At 41.5% G+C, this 20,311-nt stretch overlaps 2 protein-coding genes across 10 annotated transcripts in view; one reads left to right on the top strand and one right to left on the bottom strand.

Moving 5' to 3' along the window:
- The window catches only part of ABLIM2 (actin binding LIM protein family member 2), a 54,363-nt gene extending 41,012 nt beyond the window's left edge, over window positions 1-13,351 (top strand). For 6 of the 7 annotated variants that reach the window (XR_014171780.1, XR_014171781.1, XR_014171782.1 and 3 more), the window contains 7 exons: window positions 2,019-2,071; window positions 4,227-4,371; window positions 7,555-7,613; window positions 9,821-9,875; window positions 11,781-11,846; window positions 11,988-12,068; window positions 12,724-13,351. Coding sequence is in view for 1 of the 7 variants with exons in the window: in XM_081925646.1 (XP_081781772.1) it covers window positions 2,019-2,071; window positions 4,227-4,371; window positions 7,555-7,613; window positions 9,821-9,875; window positions 11,781-11,788; window positions 11,988-12,068; window positions 12,724-12,837 (515 nt within the window). In the remaining 6 variants the exon portion in view is untranslated. The remainder of the gene's footprint in view (window positions 1-2,018; window positions 2,072-4,226; window positions 4,372-7,554; window positions 7,614-9,820; window positions 9,876-11,780; window positions 11,847-11,987; window positions 12,069-12,723) is intronic. The other variant, XM_081925646.1, reaches the window with a different exon arrangement.
- Window positions 13,352-15,432: 2,081 nt separating this feature from the next.
- The window catches only part of LOC309377954 (solute carrier family 2, facilitated glucose transporter member 3-like), a 230,922-nt gene continuing 226,043 nt past the window's right edge, over window positions 15,433-20,311 (bottom strand). For all 3 annotated transcript variants that reach the window (XM_081925686.1, XM_081925687.1, XM_081925685.1), the window contains 3 exons: window positions 20,042-20,143; window positions 19,164-19,367; window positions 15,433-18,443 (listed from right to left, as the gene is read on the bottom strand). In XM_081925686.1, the coding sequence (XP_081781812.1) occupies window positions 18,216-18,443; window positions 19,164-19,367; window positions 20,042-20,143 (534 nt within the window). In that variant the 3' untranslated portion in view covers window positions 15,433-18,215. The remainder of the gene's footprint in view (window positions 18,444-19,163; window positions 19,368-20,041; window positions 20,144-20,311) is intronic.

Below are 20,311 nucleotides of genomic sequence, written 5' to 3'. Positions count from 1 at the left end.
GGCACAGACTCTCTTTTCAAATGACCTATAAAGCTTTTTGTTTTCTTCCTCTACTACATAATCTGCCCTGGAAGTCCATAAGAGTTCATCTCCTGTTGCATTAAGAGTGGGGGCAGGAATGATTTCACCTTGAGAAGAGAGTTCTGCTTAATTCTTTTGTGCCAAATTTAAAGCTTAAGATAAGCCATATGCTAGATTCTCAATTTCTTTTGGTTAGTTCCAGTTCCTGGTGTCACAGAAATAACCATTTGTTCCAGTCATGTGGCATTTCCAGGAATTATTTCCTGCTAGGCTGAATTTTCCAAGCATTTCAGCTATTGTGTTGTACAAAGAGACTTGTCTGTGTTGTTTAATGTGGAATTACTTCCACAGTAAGGCTGCAACATGGACTGGACAATTATTCCATTAGATCTAATGCTGATTCAGGGAGGACTTTAAACTTACTGACATTTATGTGATCGATCGATAGACAGTATTTGTGGGGATAAAACACTGCAAGACTTTCCTCACCATGTGCTCCACAGTGTTATTTATGAGGTTAACTCTGATGAGATTATGAATACTGGTCCACCTAACAAAAAATAGAGTTTGTGGCCATAGCAATAGATTTCCTATAGAATGACTAGAAAGATATGATAGAAAAAGATACCATGTTTCATGTGTCTTTTAGCATGGAGATGTGCAACTGCACATATTTATTCACAAGTAGTCCCATTAAGTTCTTGCCAACAAAGGTTCGTATCGTTAAAGCTATGGTTTTCCCAGTAGTGATGTATGGAAGTGAGAGCTGGACCATAAAGAAGGCTGATCGCCGAAGAATTGATGCTTTTTAATTATGGTGCTGGAGAAGAGTCTTGAGAGTCCCATGGACTGCAAGAACCTCCATACTGAAGGAAATCAACCCGGAGTGCTCACTGGAAGGACAGATTGTGAAGCTGAGGCTCCAGTACTTTGGCCACCTCATGAGAAGAGAAGACCCCCCTGGAAAAGACCCTGATGTTGGGAAAGATGGAGGGCACAAGGAGAAGGGGACGACAGAGGACGAGATGGTTGGATAGTGTTTTCGAGGTTACCTGCATGAGTTTGACCAAACTGCGGGAGGCAGTGGAGGACAGAGGTGCCTGGCGTGCTCTGGTCCATGGGGTCACGAAGAGTCGGACACGACTAAACGACTAAACACCAACAACAACCCATTAAGTTCAGCAAGTCTGATGTGCTCCATTTAGGCTATGTATAAGCATACATCTCCTGGGAGATTTCCCTGCTTCCACATATATGCAATTTACACCTACAGTATGCAGCTGAGAGCTGGAAAGGCATGATTTTAAGCCTTGACTGCCATTAGAAGCCACACTTAGGTTTGCATTCTCCAGCTACATCCTGGCTCCTGAAAAACAGCTGCTTTGTTTTTAATGAATAGGATTTGTCTGTTTTCTCTCCTCTTCCCCACCCCACCCTGCACAAACTGTACATTTCTAAGTAGTGGTTTATTCCAAAAGGTACCACAAGCCTCCAATAATCAACAGGGAAGCCACCTTCAGATTCCTGCCACTTGGTGGGAAAAGTGAAACAATTGTTTAATTTATGCTACACATACTTCCTTTATTTCTAGATGTTACCCAGTGTAAGCCAACTGTCTAGCTTTGGCTGCAGATGGAAACAGATGGAAGTGCTTGGGGAGGGACTGGGGGGTACATGGAAGAGAATTGGGGGATGTGGTGCTATGAAGGGGGAATTTGGTTATGACTCATGAATAAGCCAAGCTTCTTTCCAATGGGGGGGAAGTAGCTCAGTTTATTTAGCCATGGATGTCTCCCCCATCTCTATAACACAAGGCCTGGATGCTTGCTAGTATACCGGCCCTTATATTAATTTCATAATTACTGACAAATGTAGCATTTCATAACCCTCTTTTTGCAGGTTTGTTTATATAAGCTGTTGTTGTTTGCAGAATGCGCTTTAAAAACCAAACAAACCAAAATGCTATTTTTACTCTGGAAATTCTTTTTATTGTCTAGCGTCAAGAAAATCAGATGATGACAGCAGTAGTTGTGATCAAGACAGCAGGAAGGTAAATTTTGAAGGCATCAGAATGATAGTTTCCTACTGCATGAGGACAGTTTTTGAAATGGTGCTTAAAAAGCAATATACCCTCCTGATCTTTTTGTTTTATTGTTTGCTTTGAAGTGGCAAGAAATTTAATTAAATATCTGTGATCAATAGAATCGCATCCAGCAGAATGGTCTAACTGAAATCAGCAGAACTGCTCCATTGAAGTGGTTCCAAAGATTTCTGACCACAGCCCAAAACAACACCCAGTGTTAATGAATCTGGGCTATGAAAACTATTAGCAATGGAAAGAAATACAATTTATAATAATGAAGCCCTTGGTGAAGCTCTCCACATTTTTGCACTATAGCTTTTTTCAAGTCCAGATAAATTTTTGAGTGTCTGGTTCAAGAATTAAACAGATTCCTAGAAGTATAGATCGCATGGAACTTGTTCCACTTGCGGATCATCCACACAATTGTCCTATCAGCACATCACCCAGCCAAGAGCATGCTGCATGATCCAGAAGGTGGCATTTTATCCTGGCTGGTGTCAGCATAACAATGTGGCTGACCCAGTATCTCCCTTTGCATTTTGTGTCAGCCAAGGTGTCGGGGTGTAGATTCATATAGGTAGGTAGGCAGGCAGGCATAGAAAATGAAAAACTGGTAAGACACTTTGAGGAAAACTTTCGAAATTTATTAGTGATATTAGGTGGTAATGTCACCACATCCAGATACCTTATAAGTAGGGCTGCTTCATTAAACAAACCAGTTAATTAAAATTAATGTCCTAAATGAACCAGGCATTATCTTCGATGCAGCAAGTCAAGCTCAGAGGTATTGAAAGCTCCCTTGCTCTGCTCTTCAGGCAGTTGCACCAGACTTCACAAACCAGACACATTTATTCATGTCATCAAGTCAAGTTGGTATATGTTGAGGGGGGGGGGAGACTCAAGACAAATGCTTACTGTTTTTGAGTTCCCCTGGCACAGCACAAGATGAGCAAGCTATGCTGTGCTTCCTCTGAGGGTAAAAGTCGGCCTCACGCTGTGCTGGGCAGCACCCAGAAGCTCTGAGATTTTCTTTTGCCACTTCTGCGCATGTCCCAGCCTGACATGAGGTGAAAGGTTGGCTCCTCACCCCTCTTCAGAGTCGCCAGCACTTGCCAGAAGACAGGGATAGGGAGCAGGATCTCTTTCTCTTTCCTGGGTGAGCAGAAGGTGAGAAACTCATCCACCAACTTGAAATCAAGACAACAGCTTCGTTATCTCACACAGATTGACACTCAGTTTACGCAAAACACTGCAGTGAGATTTCAGTTTGTTTTATTGTTCGTATTCTTAAGAAGAACCCAGATAGGCACTTTGGCACTAAATGATTCCACACCACAGTAAGGAGAATCTCCGGCATCTTGCCGTTATACATTTTCAGGACTTGATTTTTTAGGCCACTGGTGTGGCTAGACCTTTGATCTAGCTACATAGGTACTTTATTAGCCATCATATAACAGTGTAGTTGCCTGGGGTAAATTACAGGGGGTCAATGCATAATCTTCCATTTCATGCAAATATTAAAGGTGCCTGACCTCAGTGCGGAGGGTGCCATGATACTAAGAGTGCTTGCTCTGAATAATTCATTTTTCATCACCTGATTTTATGCATGCACAAAATAATTGAATAATCACTGAAGCCTCTGATAATTGATTTTTTAAAAAACGAATGACAGTGCTGCTTGTAAGACTGGTCAGGTTTTTTTAGCACTTGGACTGGGAGGGAGGAAGCATTTTATCTTCGCAATAAACATTCAGAGTCGGCTGTGTAAATGGGCCTTGCATGCTGCTGGTGTTGGTTTAAGGCATGTTAAACCCTTCTGATGACACCACCACCCCCAGACATGAAGGCAGCCTGTCAGATTTGCTACTCCTTCCTTCCTCTTTTGGTAGGTTGCTCATATTCATATAGCCTGAAATCTTACTGAAATTGGAAAGCGGTAAGGGAGCAACAGGAAATCCATCCTTCTTAACATCTCAGTGGTGAAATACTTTGTTACTGATACAAATGGTTTCAAAATAATGATAAAACTTGATTTTACTTTCATCTTTCACACGGTCAATTCCTCCCTATATGAATCTTCGGGAAAGCGTCTCATTTTAATGCTGGGATTTGTGCTTCTCAGCTAAAATCAAGCTGGCTGACTTTGAAAGGGGAGGTGGATGCCAGAACTAACTCTCCAGATCTGGATACTCAGTCACTCCCACAAAGTCCTGGAACCGACAGAGAGCTTCAGCGTTTGCACAGTAACGCAAACAGTACCTACTTACGTAAGTACTGGAAGTCCCCACCCCCTTCGTATCTGGTAAAGTAAATTGACGGAGACCTGATTAACACAATCAAAAGAGTCATGTGGCACAATTAACGACTGGCACATTTATAATTGCTTGTTGCTCAAGCCCACTTCATCAGTTCCATGAAGTGAAATCATAAGAAAATTGTAAGGTGGGAGTTGAATAGCCATGAGATACAAAAATATATGACCAGTGGACACATCTTTAACCTTTTACTGAAGCAGGTTGGTGACAGTTACTGAGATTATTGCATTAACACAGCTGTAGTGGGGCAGGGAGTTTTTCACCAGAAACAGCTGTATTTAACTTACAAGTGATGGCATTGAACTTCAGCTGTTTCACCTGTATTCACAGTCACTTCAAAAAGTGCAATGGAAAGCACATCGTGGGAGGTTTCAGATCTCCCATCAACATTCAGCCAAAGACATAGGGCATGAGACTTAGGAGGGTCTGTATGGCAGCCCTCTGCAACCTGGTGCCTACAAGCTATTGTTGGAATAGAACTCGCGTAATCACTGAGATGGATGGGGATTGGAGTCCAAAATATCTAGAAGGCACCTGGGTGGTCTGTAAAAAGACAGCTGAAAGCTGTATATTTTATTGAGGCATTGGCTCAAACGAATGCGTTGGCACTGGGGCACCCACCATATATTGCATTAATACTGGCAGAGAAGGCACAGTGTTTGCACACCCTTAACCGCCCGTTTATCGATAGATGGATCCATTTAATATAGAAGAATAATGACTAGTGATCTATGAAAGCAAGTGTCCAAAAACTTCCGGCCACTTAACTAGTAGCATTTTCAAGATTTGCCAACATTTCCTAAAATATTTCATTGCAAAGTGTCTTACTGGAAAGTAAAGATAGAATGAACACTTGTCCCTGTTATACATATTTATAAATCTGTGCTATCCATATTGCACCCCAACCCCAATATATAAAGCAGGCATAACTCCTATAGTTTGCCCCACTGATCATTCAAGCCATTGCATTTTCTGCTAGGTGCAACTTCTGGGCCAACCTCACGGGCAGCCCCACATAGAGCATATTGCAGTAGTCCATCTGGGAGGTTACTAGCACATGTGGCAACAGTAGTAAGGCTATCCTGGTCCACAAATGGCCATAGTGTCTTCCCAGCCTAAACTAGGCACTTCTAAGCACAGAAGTCACCAGGGGATCTAATGACAAAGATGGATCCAAAAGCACCCCAACACTATGAACTGCTCCTTCTGAGTTATTGGTAAAGCTTGCGGAAGACACCAAGGGAGCAGCAGGATCTGTCCTGGGCCTCTTCTTCATTGTCGTTATAAGTGACATGGATGAAGGAATTGAGGGGATGGTCATCCAATTTGCAGATGGCACCAAACTGGGCAGGGTAGCCAATGCTGCAGAAAACAGAATCAGGATTCAATATGACCTTAACAATTTGGAGAATTGGGCCCTTAAATCAAGCCAGAACCATTCCAGCAGCCCTGTGACAAGAGCTATAGCAGGAACCATTCTGAATCCCATAATAGCATTGTTTTGCCAATATAGTCTTGTGGACTTTGGTCCAGTTTTTCAAAGTGTTTACCTAAAATGCAACTAAATTCTATTTTTCTGGGTGTTTTTTAAAAATTAAATAAATAAATGTTGTGTTTACATATTTTTGCAGCATGCCATCTAGCTCCCATAAAATCCCAAATGATCTGCAGAGAAGCTCTTGCCATCAAAACATTCTGGGTACAACCCAGAGAGAATTAGTTAAGTCCCGCTGAAACTAATTTGGCAATCTGATTCTACCCTTGTTTATTCAGAAGTGAGTCATATAGAATTAAAACGTGCACAGGATATCACAGCCCAACAAGACAACAGCAAGAACCCACCAACAACATACAAATTAATATTGCTAACCTGACCCAACAACCCCCCTCCCCACATGCAAACCAACCATTCCCTGGGCCCCCAGCAACCTCTCTCACTACCTAGGAAATATAATAAAGGAATAGAAAAAGAACCTACCCAAGTGACGCTGACATAAAAACCCCACATACACACCAAGTATTACTATCCCTCTTCCCCGCTTCTTCTTCCTCAACTTTATTCTGTATACAACACTAATGTTTCACTTCAAATGCAAAAAAGATTCTTAAACCTTAAAAAAGATACAAGGCATGTACTTTGGTAAACCAATAAAATCTTCAATTATTATTTTTTAATGTGCACAGGATCCTAGCTGTAATCACACTGTTCAGCACTTAAAGTCTTCGCTCTAGGTACGTCTGGAATGAGAGGCCTCAATGCTCACTGATGGCTGATTTCTGTTTTCTGTTGCATCTGGAATTGTATCTATACCCACTGAAATTTGACATTTTCTTTAACACGCACGATGAGTTGCTTTTGATTCTGGACACTTCTCTGTATTGAAATACTGTTCAGTGTTTCCTTTAGCCTTAGAAATTGCATTCAGTTCTAAATCTTCACAGCTGAACCAGTTGTACCACTTGTCTTCTCTGAGCCACTCATACCTCATTATTTTCTTGTGGAGGGAGGGATCTGTCTCATTTCACTGCCAGAGGCCAGAGCAGATTACAATATAAACACATCCGCAAAATTTACAAGCAGGAATTAGATTAAATTAATGCATGTGAAAGCTTCAAAGTGCATCAAAAATATATTTTGTTTAACTGACTGGCCATCAATCGCCAACCCAAATGGAAAGGTTTTTCTATACTTCTAAATGTGCCTAACCTAGAACATCAAAGGGAGTATCTGGAAAACACCACATGACTTCAAAATGTTCTGTAGAAGTTGAGGCACTCTGCAAGGACTGGCGGTTTTCTTTTATCCCTGCTCCTTTTTTGAGTATTTTTTTGAGTATAATACACACATTTTATGGAAATTCAGCCCTCAATTTCAGACTGGAAGAAGTCTAATGGATATAATCCTTATATCTGCTCATCCTTCATAAAATATGTATAACATAAAAGCAGCTGCATTTATACAGAGAAACTCAAGAGTGGATGTGGCAGATTCTGCCTCCATTTTGATACATTTGGCGAGACCTGTCTATTTTCTACAGTACATCTTAAAATTATTGAGGCAACCTCTTGCTTATTGAGCTATGCATATATCAGACAATGCATTTTTAAAAAATATCTCTTCTGTCTCTTTTGTAGGATTTCCATATTCCAAATCTGCTTCTCTTCCTGACTATGGAAAGAATGGGTTACACCATGTAGGTAGACATAAAAATGTCTTAAGTGCAAATACAATGATATACTTGATTAGGTTGATGAACCATCTAGCTCCCTGTGCTTGGGCCAGGTCAGGCTATTTGTTAGCCTGACCTGGCATAAGGGGTGAGTAATCTATGGCATGAGGGCAGATTCAGCCTTTTGCCGAATTTCATCTGGCCCCTTGAAGGTGTGGGTTGGGCCAACTGACAGTTGATGAGGGGCAGGGGCTCTAGACTTCTTTTTTAAATTGTGTATTCAGGATTCTTTGTGTTCCCGGCAGTGCTCAAATGTGCTCTAGCATTCAAGTTCATTTATGACTCTGAAACTTTTAGGATGGTCACATGCCAAAAGTAGCAATGCCTCAAAAGTTCCACACTAGAAATATTCCTGTTGTTGTTTTTCTACTGTCACCTTTGATGCCCTTTGCCACCACGGCAATGTGCCAAATTGAAATCAGTTCTTCAGTGAAGCCACTCACACATACGCTTCCTGGTGATGACATTTTTGTGAAACTGAACACAGCAATCACAGCCTGTTAAGAGTGAGAGTGAGAGTATAGTGCTGGCACGGTGGCACAGCGCAAACATTCTGTGCTTAAATAAAAAGTGTGGGGAAGGAGACAAAATTCCTGCAGGCCTGATCTTTTTTCCAGTTCCAGTGGCTTTGCTTGTGTGAGCAGGGTGAGGGTCCACTGCTGGAAAAGGCAGTGGTGGGAACATGAAGGGAACATAAACAGTGGCCTGGGACGAGCATAGCTGTCAACGTTTCCCTTTTTAAAGGGAAATTCCCTTATTCCGAATAGGATTCCTCGCAAGAAAAGGGAAAAGTTGACAACTATGGGGAGGAGTCAAAGGAGGACAGCACAGTTCAAAGTTGCAAGAGTATTGAAGAATATTTATGTATCAGGAGGGGAAATCAGTACAAATCTGCATTGAAAATGTTTGTTGTTGCATATGCCTGCAATAAGACTTGTGTCTGGAGAGGCCCTGGATCTGCTTTTGCAGAAAGGGCCAGCTGTCAGGTGGCTTGATCACAACTTTCAGAGCTGTCCTCGGGTGGGAAATGTGATTTTTACTTCTGTATGGCACTCAGTTGATTTTTTTCTGTGGGTAAATATATTTGGCTACCAGCTCCATAGACTTCTGTTTCTCTTTAAGGCTATCTCCAAACAGATGTATTCTCCCACTACTCCTTTCTCTGTTTCTCTCTCAACTTGGGGGAAAGGGTTAAAAAGCCCTCCTCATTTGACGTAGTACCACCATGGCTGATTATTTTCTTTTTTAAGAACATAGAGACACTTTAAATCTGATGAATACGTTTATCATGATGCATAATATGTAAATTTGACATTGTTTCTTTAAAGGAAGGAAAATAATCACCCCAATAAAATTAATAAGCAGAATTACAGGCAGCAACCTTTTGACGTCTGACTGCGTGACCGGAAAAGGGGGCAGGAGAATAACGGGGCAGCACAAGCTTATGTGCTCTCCACCGTCACACACAGTGACCTGGAATGCAACCCCCTCGCAAATCGGAGGTTGCCTGTACTTATGAGGAAACATTAGAATAGGCTCTCCTTCAAGCTAAATGTAAAAATAAAATGAGCAAGTGAAATGAATTGCATTAGCTTAAATGTGAGCTTGACATTAATAAAAGTAAATAATGGAGCAGTACTTCAGTAAGATGATTAACAGTGAAATCATATTTATGACTACTCAGAATTAAGCCCTTTTAAGCTCAGTGGGACTTACTCTTAGCTAAGTGTGTATAAGATGCAACCTGATAGCTTTGTTACTTCAGTGAAATAATTAATGACAGGCCCCTTTGGACAGAATTGCTAGAGATATTTCACACAACCGTTGTCAGATACCTCAAGAAAAAACAGCACCTTCAAATACAAGGTTTGAACCACACCTAGTTTCAGTAATAAAGCTACACGATAATTCATATGCCTAAAGAATTCCAAACTAAAAATTGGCTTTAGTAAAATCGCTATTGTTTTTATGGTGGTTATAGATATTTATAGACCACTTCAAAAAGTTTCATCATATCCATATCCATATGCATGTTGCAGCTGATTTGTCACATTCCCATCACAGGTAAAGTGTTATATTAAAGACTGTGTGCTATAGATGGCATTTTTCTGCATTATACTTTATTATTTATTGAATTAATTTATAAAACACCGTTTTTCTTTCTGTCCTAGGCTGCAGATATGGCCCACTATGACACGGACCAGGATTCTACTTGGGGAAAGAGAGGTATACCCCCAAACTGTCCCATTTCTGCCTTTCAAAGGAAGGGGGGTTGGGAGGGAGGGATCCCAAACCGCTGTTCTCTGTATGAGTTGTGCTAAGACTGCATAACCTTCAGGCACTCACCAGAACTGAGCAATTGGCAACCCCACTAATAACAATCAAACTTCAGGCTGCTTTGCACAATGTAGAATGGATTTCATATTTAATGCATTTGCATCAGTGCAGGAGTTGCAAACTTAGCATCAAATTACCAGCATAATTGCTTTTACGACGAATAATCTTAATGTTTGGGTCAGAGAGGTCAGTGGTGTGTGCAGCTATAGTGATTTCACAACCTCAGGGATGGTTGAGATTTCACTGATTTTCAGCTGGTGGGTTGGGACCTGCTACTGAATTGCAGTCTGACCCAACGTGGGTCACACAGATGAAAGCTAAAAATGAGGAAGTGGGTCTCCAAATTACTTCTTCAGCTAAAACCCAGTCCCAGGTCTAAAAAGTTGAAAACTACTGGATCAGGCATTAGGGCTATCATGTGAGCATCACACAAGCCCCTCTTCTAGGTGGTAATACTGAATGTGTTTTAGCCCACCCTTTCCCATTTGTACAAAACATGCCAACATAACAGCCATTAAGGATATGTTAGTGTTATTATATGAAGTGCCTGCACTAAATATATATTACTTGTTGATGCATATGATAAGGAGTGCTATATCATCATCATCATCATCTTAATTTATTACTTGCCTTTCACCCTAAGGTCCCAGGGTAGGTTACAACAACTAAAACAGTATATTAAAAAAAAGAAAAAACAGTTTAAAACATAATCACAAAATTAGGGTGGTCCTGACAATGTACATCTCTCGAGTCTTTCGCATTCAATGAGTATTGCATAAAGAAGAGGAGGGAGTTCCACAGTTTAGGGTCTGCCACAGAGACTGCCACTGCCACCTAAGCTTCTGAGCATGGCAGATCACCAAAAGGCCCCCCTCTGCCAATCTTAACACCTGAGGGGTCCTTGGGAAGGACTCAATATTTCAGGTATTTGGGGCCTATGACATTCAGGGCCTTAAACACCAAGATGAGCGTCTTGACCAGTACAACTGTTTCAAAACAGGGGTTGGGGTTATGTGTGATCTGAGGGGGACCCCAGCTGGTAACTTGGCCACTGTATTTTGGAGCTTGCAGCTTCTACATGGTCTGACTCCACACAGTAAACTGTCGACAGGGAGAAGTTGATGGGTGTAGGGAAGAGGATATATTTAATACTCTGCAGACCCATGTGTGGGTTAGCTAACAAACGAAAAACAGCTAGTGCCTGCTTTTAAAAACAACGGGACTAGTACATAAAGAGCCTCGGTAGCAGAATTTAAATCTTGTCATTAGGCAAATTAATGAAACATAGGAATAGGCTATTCAATCTCTTCTACCCTCCTCCGTGAAACAGACCACACTCTGAAGTAAGTTTAAAAATGCTTTACTTACTTAATCCAAGGTCACAGCCACACACTTTTTCTTTATGCAACAGCAATAAAATACAGGAAAATGTTCTTGGGTAGAAAAATGCAGCAAAGCAGCCGCCGACACATGTCTGAGGCAGAGAGCTAACTTGAGGCGTGTCTGCCTCCATTGCTTGCAGTGTGAGAGGGATGGAGGGAGAGAAATAGGAACAGGAAACAAGCCTTCGCTCTCAGGACAAGGAGGGGGCGTGACATCACTGAGCCTACTCTAGTGATCTAGAACTCTGTGGTCCTTAACCCCTTCATATACTAACTAGCATATATCCATTGTTAGGTTTGACTGCTAAAATCTCCCACAGAAATAATACTTGAACCAGTTCTCAAAATGTAGTATATAACCAACAGCCAGTTCTGCTCTAACCTGCCAGTTTTTTTCCCCTGTCTCTTGCAGAATACAAGGTAAGGGTTGCTGTTGACAACACTTAGAGAATGTTGAGAATCAGCCCTTCTTAACAAGGTTCAGTATATTCCTTTTTTCTCCTTTAGTCCTTTTGAAATCAAATACATCAAATATAGATACAAATATGTTCCATTTGCATTTTTAAAAATTTCCACAAGGGAGGCATCTTTCTAGTGTCACACTTTCTCTTTGAATTAGGTCTATCCATATGAAACACTTATTGTAACAAACAGAGTTCGAGTGAAGCTACCAAAGGATGTAGACAGAACTAGGTTGGAGGTAAGGAATGCATTTACTTATTTATTTATTTTTAAATTGTATGTGTTGGAATTTCCTGAGCAGATGTGGCATTTGGAAGGTGAGTGGCACAGAAAGTAGCAAGTTAGTGATTGCTAGATCCAGAGTTGAAGGACTCTTCTAGCTGGGTTAGGGAAAGAGGTTCCTCCCCTTCTGGAGCAACCAAAGTTGTCCCTGCCTCTGGATTAAGGGAAGGGGTCGACCCCTAAGGGGTCTAGAATATCCTCCATAAGTCATGTGGAACAGGAACACTTGGTAAGTATTTTCCTTTTCCAAATACCATGGGGTAATGGAGGCCATGGACAGGCTTTGAGCCTCCACACTTGGTGTTTTATTATTTTATTTTCTGATCCTGATTGGTAGCTACCTGTCGTTCTGTTTACTTGCTTTGTCTTTTTATGGCTTACTGTATTTTCATTCTGATTGTTGGTTGCTTTGAGTGCTGCGGGCAGAAAGATGCAATACAAATTTAATAGAGAAGTATTTTCTTTGACATTTTAATGTATGCTTTTGGGGCAAATGGTTTCCGAAATATGTTGTGAATTTGATTCAAAACTTCACATTTTTATTTCTAGCACAATACATGCATAAAAGTAAGGATTTTTTTTACTGCTTTTTCTTTCTTTTCTTCTTCAAGCGTCACCTCTCCCCTGAACAGTTCCAGGAAGTCTTTGAAATGAGCATTGAACAATTTGAACGACTTGCACTTTGGAAAAGAAATGAGCTAAAGAAAAAAGCTCTGCTTTTCTAGCCTCCCGTAGAGAAACTGAAATGTGCTTAATGAAAACAAACTGCACTCTTGCCACAGCTTATCATCTGCGCCTGCTGTTGACCCTTTGTCTAGCTTCATTGTGTTAGGGGTAGGGACAGAAAATTGGAGAGAGAGAAAACATGGCATTTGCATGACCCAGAGGAATATCTCAGTAGCTACTGGGTCTTCAAAAGTATATAACAAGCCTTGCTTTAAATTAATGATTGCTTTAGCTGTTGCCTGTTGCAAAAAAAAGTAATTTTAAATAAGAAGGAAATGTGTAGTTTTGACAAAAAAATCGGCTACTGTTTTGTTTCTACATTTTGCACTAGTGAGCAAAACCTATACAAAATCAAAATATGCTGATGAAAAAAATATTCCCCAAGAGGGTAAATAATGTGCTACTTTGAAGCAAATGTGATAAAGGCCAAAGAAAAGCATGTCAGAAAGTCACTCTTGCCAATGTTTGTGTGTGACATCTTTTTAGGAATAAAAGCAAACCTATAATAAAGCACTTTAAGTCTCATTCTCTCACTTAAATACAATCTACTGTTCCACATGTAAAGTAGCAAATGAAAAATAGCTATCCATCTTTTATTTTAGTAAAGATTGTGATGTGTTCAGAGTACCATTCAGACAGTTCAACATGCAACCTATTTTAGATGAAGTACTTGATTTAAAATGCCTGAACCATTTATTTCAGTGGGACAAAGTTCTAACTACTTTGGGTTTACCCAGCTGGAGATCATGTAGTAATTCAACTTTCACATCACAAAAATGCGTAAATTCTTGTGTGTCATAAGGCTGTGCAATTCTGACTGTATTTCTATTTTTTCTACATTTCACATACAAAGAATGTGTAACTAATATTGATTCTATGCACACAGTGGTTGTCCATATTAAAAATATTGTTTTGTAACTCACATGTTATATGGTTTGTTACTCCACTGTTCACCTCTCTTAAGGAGGTGCTGCTATAGAGAGAAGTAAATAGAAAATTCAGTTCACATGTGGCGTCATTAAAAAAAAACCTATCAATAATATAGAACCATTTGTCTGTGTTTGCATGCACCTGTGCAAAGAAACTTCTGCCATGATATCCTGGGTTAGTCAGCTTCCTCTTCTCTGTCTTAAGATTCTCACCAGATGCAGCAAATTCCTCACCTCCAGCTTTGCTTACTGCCTAACCCAGTGGTTTTCAACCAGTGTGCCGTGGCACCCTGGGGGCCTTGAGAAAGAATGATAGTTGGCCAAGGGAGCCATGGACTCAAAAAAGGTTGAAAACCTCTGGCTTAACCGGATGAAGCATTTTGGAGACGTTGGAAGCTTGCACAATATTTTGTGACATTTTCGTTGGCTTCATAAAGGTTTCGGTCTAATATGATTTTTTAATAAATCAACTACAGTGGTACCTCGGGTTAAGTACTTAATTCATTCCAGAGGTCCGTTCTTAACCTGAAACTGTTCTTAACCTGAAGCACCACTTTAGCTAATGGGGCCTCCTGCTGCCACTGCGCCGCTGGAGCACAATTTCTGTTCTCATCCTGAAGCAAAGTTCTTAACCCGAGGTAATGTTTCTGGGTTAGCGGAGTCTGTAACCTGAAGTGCATGTAACCTGAAGCGTATGTAACCCGAGGTACCACTGTAATCCTATGGGTCATCAGGTTTTTTTACTATGTTTACAATGGGAGTTTTAGCCCCTTGTTAGCATGCCGTTTGTATTTTGTTTCAACAGCGAATTGCCCTTATTCTGCTACAGATTACTTATGGACCATACCTATTAATATTCAAGCCATTAATTGAAAAAACTTGATAGAAGTTTGCTCATCTCAGAGAGAAAAATAACTCTACATGAAATGGCTGCTGTTTTGCTTTTTAAACTTAAAATAGTTGGGAGCTTAGGCATCTGCAAGCGGTCAGATGGGCAAACAGCATACAGTAGTAAGAAATACACTGCCTTTCCAGATCCTCTCCTACATGTACTGTACATATATGGTTTCTGACCTGGATGCAGATGATTGTTACCGGTAGTTTGGTAGTTTAATTTATTTATATTCATTTTATACACCACAGGGGGGAAATTTGTGGTATCCTCTCTTGTCAAGTGGCATCCCAAAACATATCTAAGCTCTTGCTTTCTATCACTACAAACACACATTGAATAGGTAACATTTATCTCAGCCTTGCCTCCAAGGAATCATGCTAGCCAGGACACCCACCCTGGCTTTGCTCTGCTGAGGGCCACACAAGCAGGCTTGATGATGCAGAGACCCAGTCAGAGGCGGGGAAAGGAGGGTGTTCCTGTCCTGCTTGTAGAAATGTAGAGGTCTGTATGAGCTGCCAGGGACAGCAGGAAGGAAAATGCAGTAGGGAGGCAAGGAAGGTCTGCAGAGATGATCAGTGCAAAGGAAGAGCTTTGATGTGGAGTGGAAGATCTGCAGGGTCTACGTGATTTTGCAGGTTGCTGCATGGGAAGTCCAGGAATAATCTGCAGGGTTTCAATCTGCATGAAAAGGTTAAATGTTAGTAGAACTACATTGCTGTTTGTTGTCTCATGGGGAGAAATTACAAAGCTAGAAATTATACACACAGATATGCAGTATTTCCACCGAAACCTTTTATTTTAAAAACATCCAACACATTCACAATAACAAAAATTATAAAACCCACTGGAAATATTCACAGTACAGAAAACAAAAAGGAACAAGTGAGTTACACAATTTCAACCCAAGGCATTGCACGAAGTGTGGAATGCAAGGTCAGGAATGCTTTTGCCACCCCATTTGGAAGAGATGCTGGGGGACGGGGACTGAAGGTCAAAAAATAAAAAGAAGTGTGAACTCAAAAAAAGAAAAAGAAAGCAGGATCCAAAAATGGGGAGTGGGTGTGAGGGGACAGATATTTGGGTAAAGAAATTATGGATTTTTAAAAGAGTGTAACCACAATGCTTGACACTTGAAGCTGCCTCTCCTCTTCTGCTGCACAAAAAGAGGCTTCCATCCATCTTGGAAGCCCAAGGAGAGAGATTGTGTCAAAACAGGCTATTCATGCCTTTACTGGATGCCAAATGTTTCAAGCCATGAGGGAAGGTTTGGGGACTGTCAGTCTCTCTCTTGCTTCAGGGTGATTGGAGGCATCCTACTGCAACCACCATCTCATTACCCTCAAGAGTTTTATGTAACAGGCGGAGCAGCAAAAAGAAGCAACATGAAGATAATTCGCAATAATCAACATAAATGGATGGTAACAATTTCCAGTGTTTATGACAATCTCTTTTCAGTTGTTCTGGAAGTGAGGCTCTTCCAAGCTAAGAATGTAACAGGTACTCCCAAGACAGCAGACACTCGCTTCCTTCAAAACCTCCCAAAGTTCAATGCCCCAAGGAAGACCACATCATACTAGGGATGATGTCACAAAGCAATAGTTCTCAGGGTTCCCCTGGAGAGGTGAGGGCGACAGTATTATTTTTACTACTGGTTTAAGATTATGGGGTAGACATCTTCCCATGCAGTCACTGAGTATGGACATTGTCCCACTGGGTTAATGAGCATGAACAGGGAAGAGATCATGAATACATACTGGCTTCCTCTTCAAGTGGAATGAATTAAAACAAACATAATGCTAGCATATTGCACTACGTCATATATCTGTACCTGTAACAGAACATTCCCTGCAAGACGAGAGTTAGCGAAATCTCAAGTAAAATAAGCCCTAGTTCTGGCTAACAAATATTTGAGATCTCAGGCTCTTCAGATAAATGGGGTTACAACTTTTTAGTATCCAGTTTTAGTAGCTTTAGTCTCTATTCATTCTATCGTCTGCAGCCCAAAGCTATTTCTTGTCAATAAATTGCCACATACTTCATTTAATAATAAAATAATTAATTACAAAAATACATTTTGGGAAACTAGTTTCGTTTCAATTTCATAAATACCATCTGTTGTGTTACTCTTTTTCAAAAAAGAGACGGAGAGAGAGAACAAACCACTAAACTATCATGACTGCCAGAAGAAACAGTAGGTCAATGTCATCCTACTACTTCACTACGCCTTTAAGAGACACTGTGAATTCCAGGACCCTAATATGCTTGAAAATGTGATACAGAATTGTGTCTACTTTGAAAAGAAGAGGAATGCAGGGGAACCTACAGAGAGGCCTCCAGAGATGGCTGGAGATGGTTTTTCCCTTCTCACTAGTGCAGAGTGTGAGGTGGGTGCCCTCACAGAAAGGTTCAATTCTCATATTGCAAATGCAAATTAGGAGACCCTACAAATACTGATATCTATAAAGACTGGATGGGTCTCGAAATAAGACATTTATGTCCCCCTTCCTGAATAATACGTTCACACATTAGCAGCCACAGGACATTAATTCATGTCTTTAAAAATCACTACAAGAAATGGCCTCCAGCCTATAAGCTGGAAATGGGATGACTGAATCCATCAAGTTGCAATGCCTTCTTTACTTTATCATTACAATGTTCAAGTAATACTTAACGACAGGTATTCAACACATTCACCAAATAGTCTGGCCAGCACAGAAGCGTCCATAAAACTACAGGCTTGTTCTCTCCAAGGCTCAGTTTTCCTAATGGCACAAAGACCCTTAAAAAGTGATAAGCACAATCTCCGCAGGACCGTACACCACCTACAGAGTGACCTTTTCCTCTTTGGTATTTCACTGCCTACCACCAAAATGCTTTGACAGTCATAGTGATTCCCAGTCCACACTTCCTTCTATTTTACATAAAAATAAATATTTACAAGCAAAATGACACAGGAATAAATAAACTCTAGTAAACAATTTTTCTCGAATAGTACAAAAGGGGGCGGGACTTTTCTCTTTATCCCTATTTCCCGAAGATGAAGCAAACTCCCATTTGATGAAATAAATAGCTCTTTCCCATGCACACCCATGATTTAAATAATTCTGGGCAGCCATTCCCCACATGCACACTGTAGAAAACACTCTGGCAAGAGAAGGACCCTAGGAGAAGCCATCAGTTCACTTACAGGAAAATAATTTACTTCAAAGCTGTAAATGACCAGAACCCCCTTATACAGGGCTAGCCCCATATAATGATGCAAGGAGAATGTATTAAATAGAGGCGGGGGAGGGAGCCATTTCTTAGGTCTCTATGAATGAGTGACAGGGAAAGGAGCAATGTAGGGAGAATGATAAAGCCGTATTGCCTTCCAGCACTGTAAGCAAGGCAAGTTTCCCTGCATTTAACTTGTTTTAGCATGTGGCAAGAGTCTTGGCACACAAGGAAAGGCTGACGGGGAAATGAAGAAATAGCAGCAATTAAAAAAGTATCTCTGCTTCCCCCCTGTGAGGATTATCCTCAGAACCGAGAAAGTGTCAAGAACAGAACATTGTTAAATATTTGGTGCAACATCTTTAGTGGGCTGTATGCTAGTCAGTTCCACCATTGGCCCCTTTTCCATGGTTGCTGGAAGAATACCATCCTCTCTTCTCCTTTCAAAGCCACTGGAGATCTCTTCAAAAGTCCGGCCTTTTGTCTCAGGGACTTTAAAGAAGGTGAAGATGAAGAAGAAGATGAGGAAACCAACAAAGATGAGGAAAACATAATGTTTGAGGACATTCTGCGAGGGAGAAAAGAGAGAGAGTTATACTTCAGTAAGGTCACAGGCCTGAAATTAAAAACATAGCTATGGGGTCCATCATCAGAGTCCTCTGTGTGTAGCATATGCTTCTCACTAGCTCTCCTACATCATGCCCTGATGCGGCTGTTACATGCCCTGTGGCAGGAAGCCTTCCCATTGCGGCATTTTTCAGACCAGGAGGACTTGACCACTTGAGGGTTCACAAGAAAAGCAACGAGCTTTGGCCCAAGTTGACCTGTGTGTGTGGCTGCTAACTGAGCAACCAATAGGAGAAGGGATGACAGGTCAGGGCATCCAGAAACCTCTTTCTCCACTCTCCCTCTCATTCCCATTCATGCAGTATGTATAGGCCAAATTCCAGGCTCTGCATGGGGCTCCTGCACAACCGGACGTGTATCATGCCAATGCAAGCCTATTTTAATCATTGGAAGTTGCAAAAAAACCCCAACACTTTCCCAAATGTTATCACACCAGCAAACCACTCATTAAAGCTCCTCCGAACCACTATTCTCAAGTGTGACAAACTCTTGTTTGCTCATTTTCACCTCTCAGTGCCCTTGCTTGCCCTCTGACCTTTCTCATTCTATTTGATTTTAGACTGAGAACTCCTTGGGACAGGAGCCTGACATTGTGATTTGGCAATACTGTTAACTACCCAATACACAGATTGTGATACATTGCTCAAAGCAACTCTCTTACCTTTAGGATCGGGAACAGCATGCCCACAAGAAAATTGGACGTCCAGTTGGAAAGGCCAGCTACAGCCACAGCTGCGGGACGAGGCCCCTGGCTGAATAGTTCAGAGACAATGAACCAGGGGATTGGGCCAGGGCCAATTTCAAAGAGAGCCACAAAGGCTAACGTGGCAACAACGCTGACGTAGCCAATCCAGGATACAATGCCCTGTTACAAAGAGAAAGAGAATTAACAGAAGTTAGCAAATTTGAGACAGAAGAGTGCAAACATGCCTATGTCTTGCAAAGTATTTTAGAGTCTGTATCTGTATCTGGTTCATTTTCATTTATATTTTACAGAAAGGGGCCTGAAGCTAAGAAAGAAAAACCCAGCCGCCAGATTTCCCGACTCAAGACTAGATCTGAATCCAGGTGCAAGTGAGCTGCAATTTCTCCCTGCAAAAAGCCTTTGAGCCAGTCCTGTGAGAAGCAATAGCCTGAAGCAAATACGCAGCTAGCGCCCCTATGAGAACCAGCAATGGTTAGAGTTAGAGGGTTGGACTAGGACCTGGGAGACCAGGGATTGAACCCCCACTCAGCCACGAAGCTCACTGGGTGACCTTGGGCCAGTCACTGCCTCTCAGCCTCTGGGTTGTTGTGAGGACAACAAGGGGAGGGGGGAACCATGACCTGCAAAATAAGGGTGATCTGGTTGTGGCTGCCTTGCTTGCTGGTGGACTAGTGTACATCCTGGCCTGTGAGAAATCAGCTGCAATACTATTATAATGATTCCAACCTGCAAGCCATTTCCTTTCTTTTCATTACACTTGCATGTATGCCTGATCCGTTTTGACCCCAAAGACACTGCGGACACACCAGGAAGCAGGGATGGTGACGGCTTACCTTCAATGCCAAGGAAATAGTCATGAGGACAGCACAGATGGCCATGCCTCCTAAGCCAATCAAATGGAGTGTTCTGCGGCCTGCACGCTCTACAAGGAAGAGCTGGAAAATGGAAAGAAAAATAAAATGTTGCTTTTGGTGGCAAGCACTCTCCCCAAACTTAGTGCCGCCTCCTCTTCAGAGTTTGTCTAAACTACAGAGCCTTGGGCTTGCCAATCAGAAGGTCAGCGGTTCGAATCCCCGCGACGGGGTGAGCTCCCATTGCTCGGT

This window comes from Podarcis melisellensis (assembly GCF_964234715.1).
Source record: "Podarcis melisellensis genome assembly, chromosome: 9".
Classification (NCBI taxonomy): Eukaryota; Metazoa; Chordata; class Lepidosauria; order Squamata; family Lacertidae; genus Podarcis; species Podarcis melisellensis.
The sequence above is the reverse complement of the archived record's forward strand: the minus strand, read 5'-3'. Positions and strand labels throughout refer to the sequence as shown.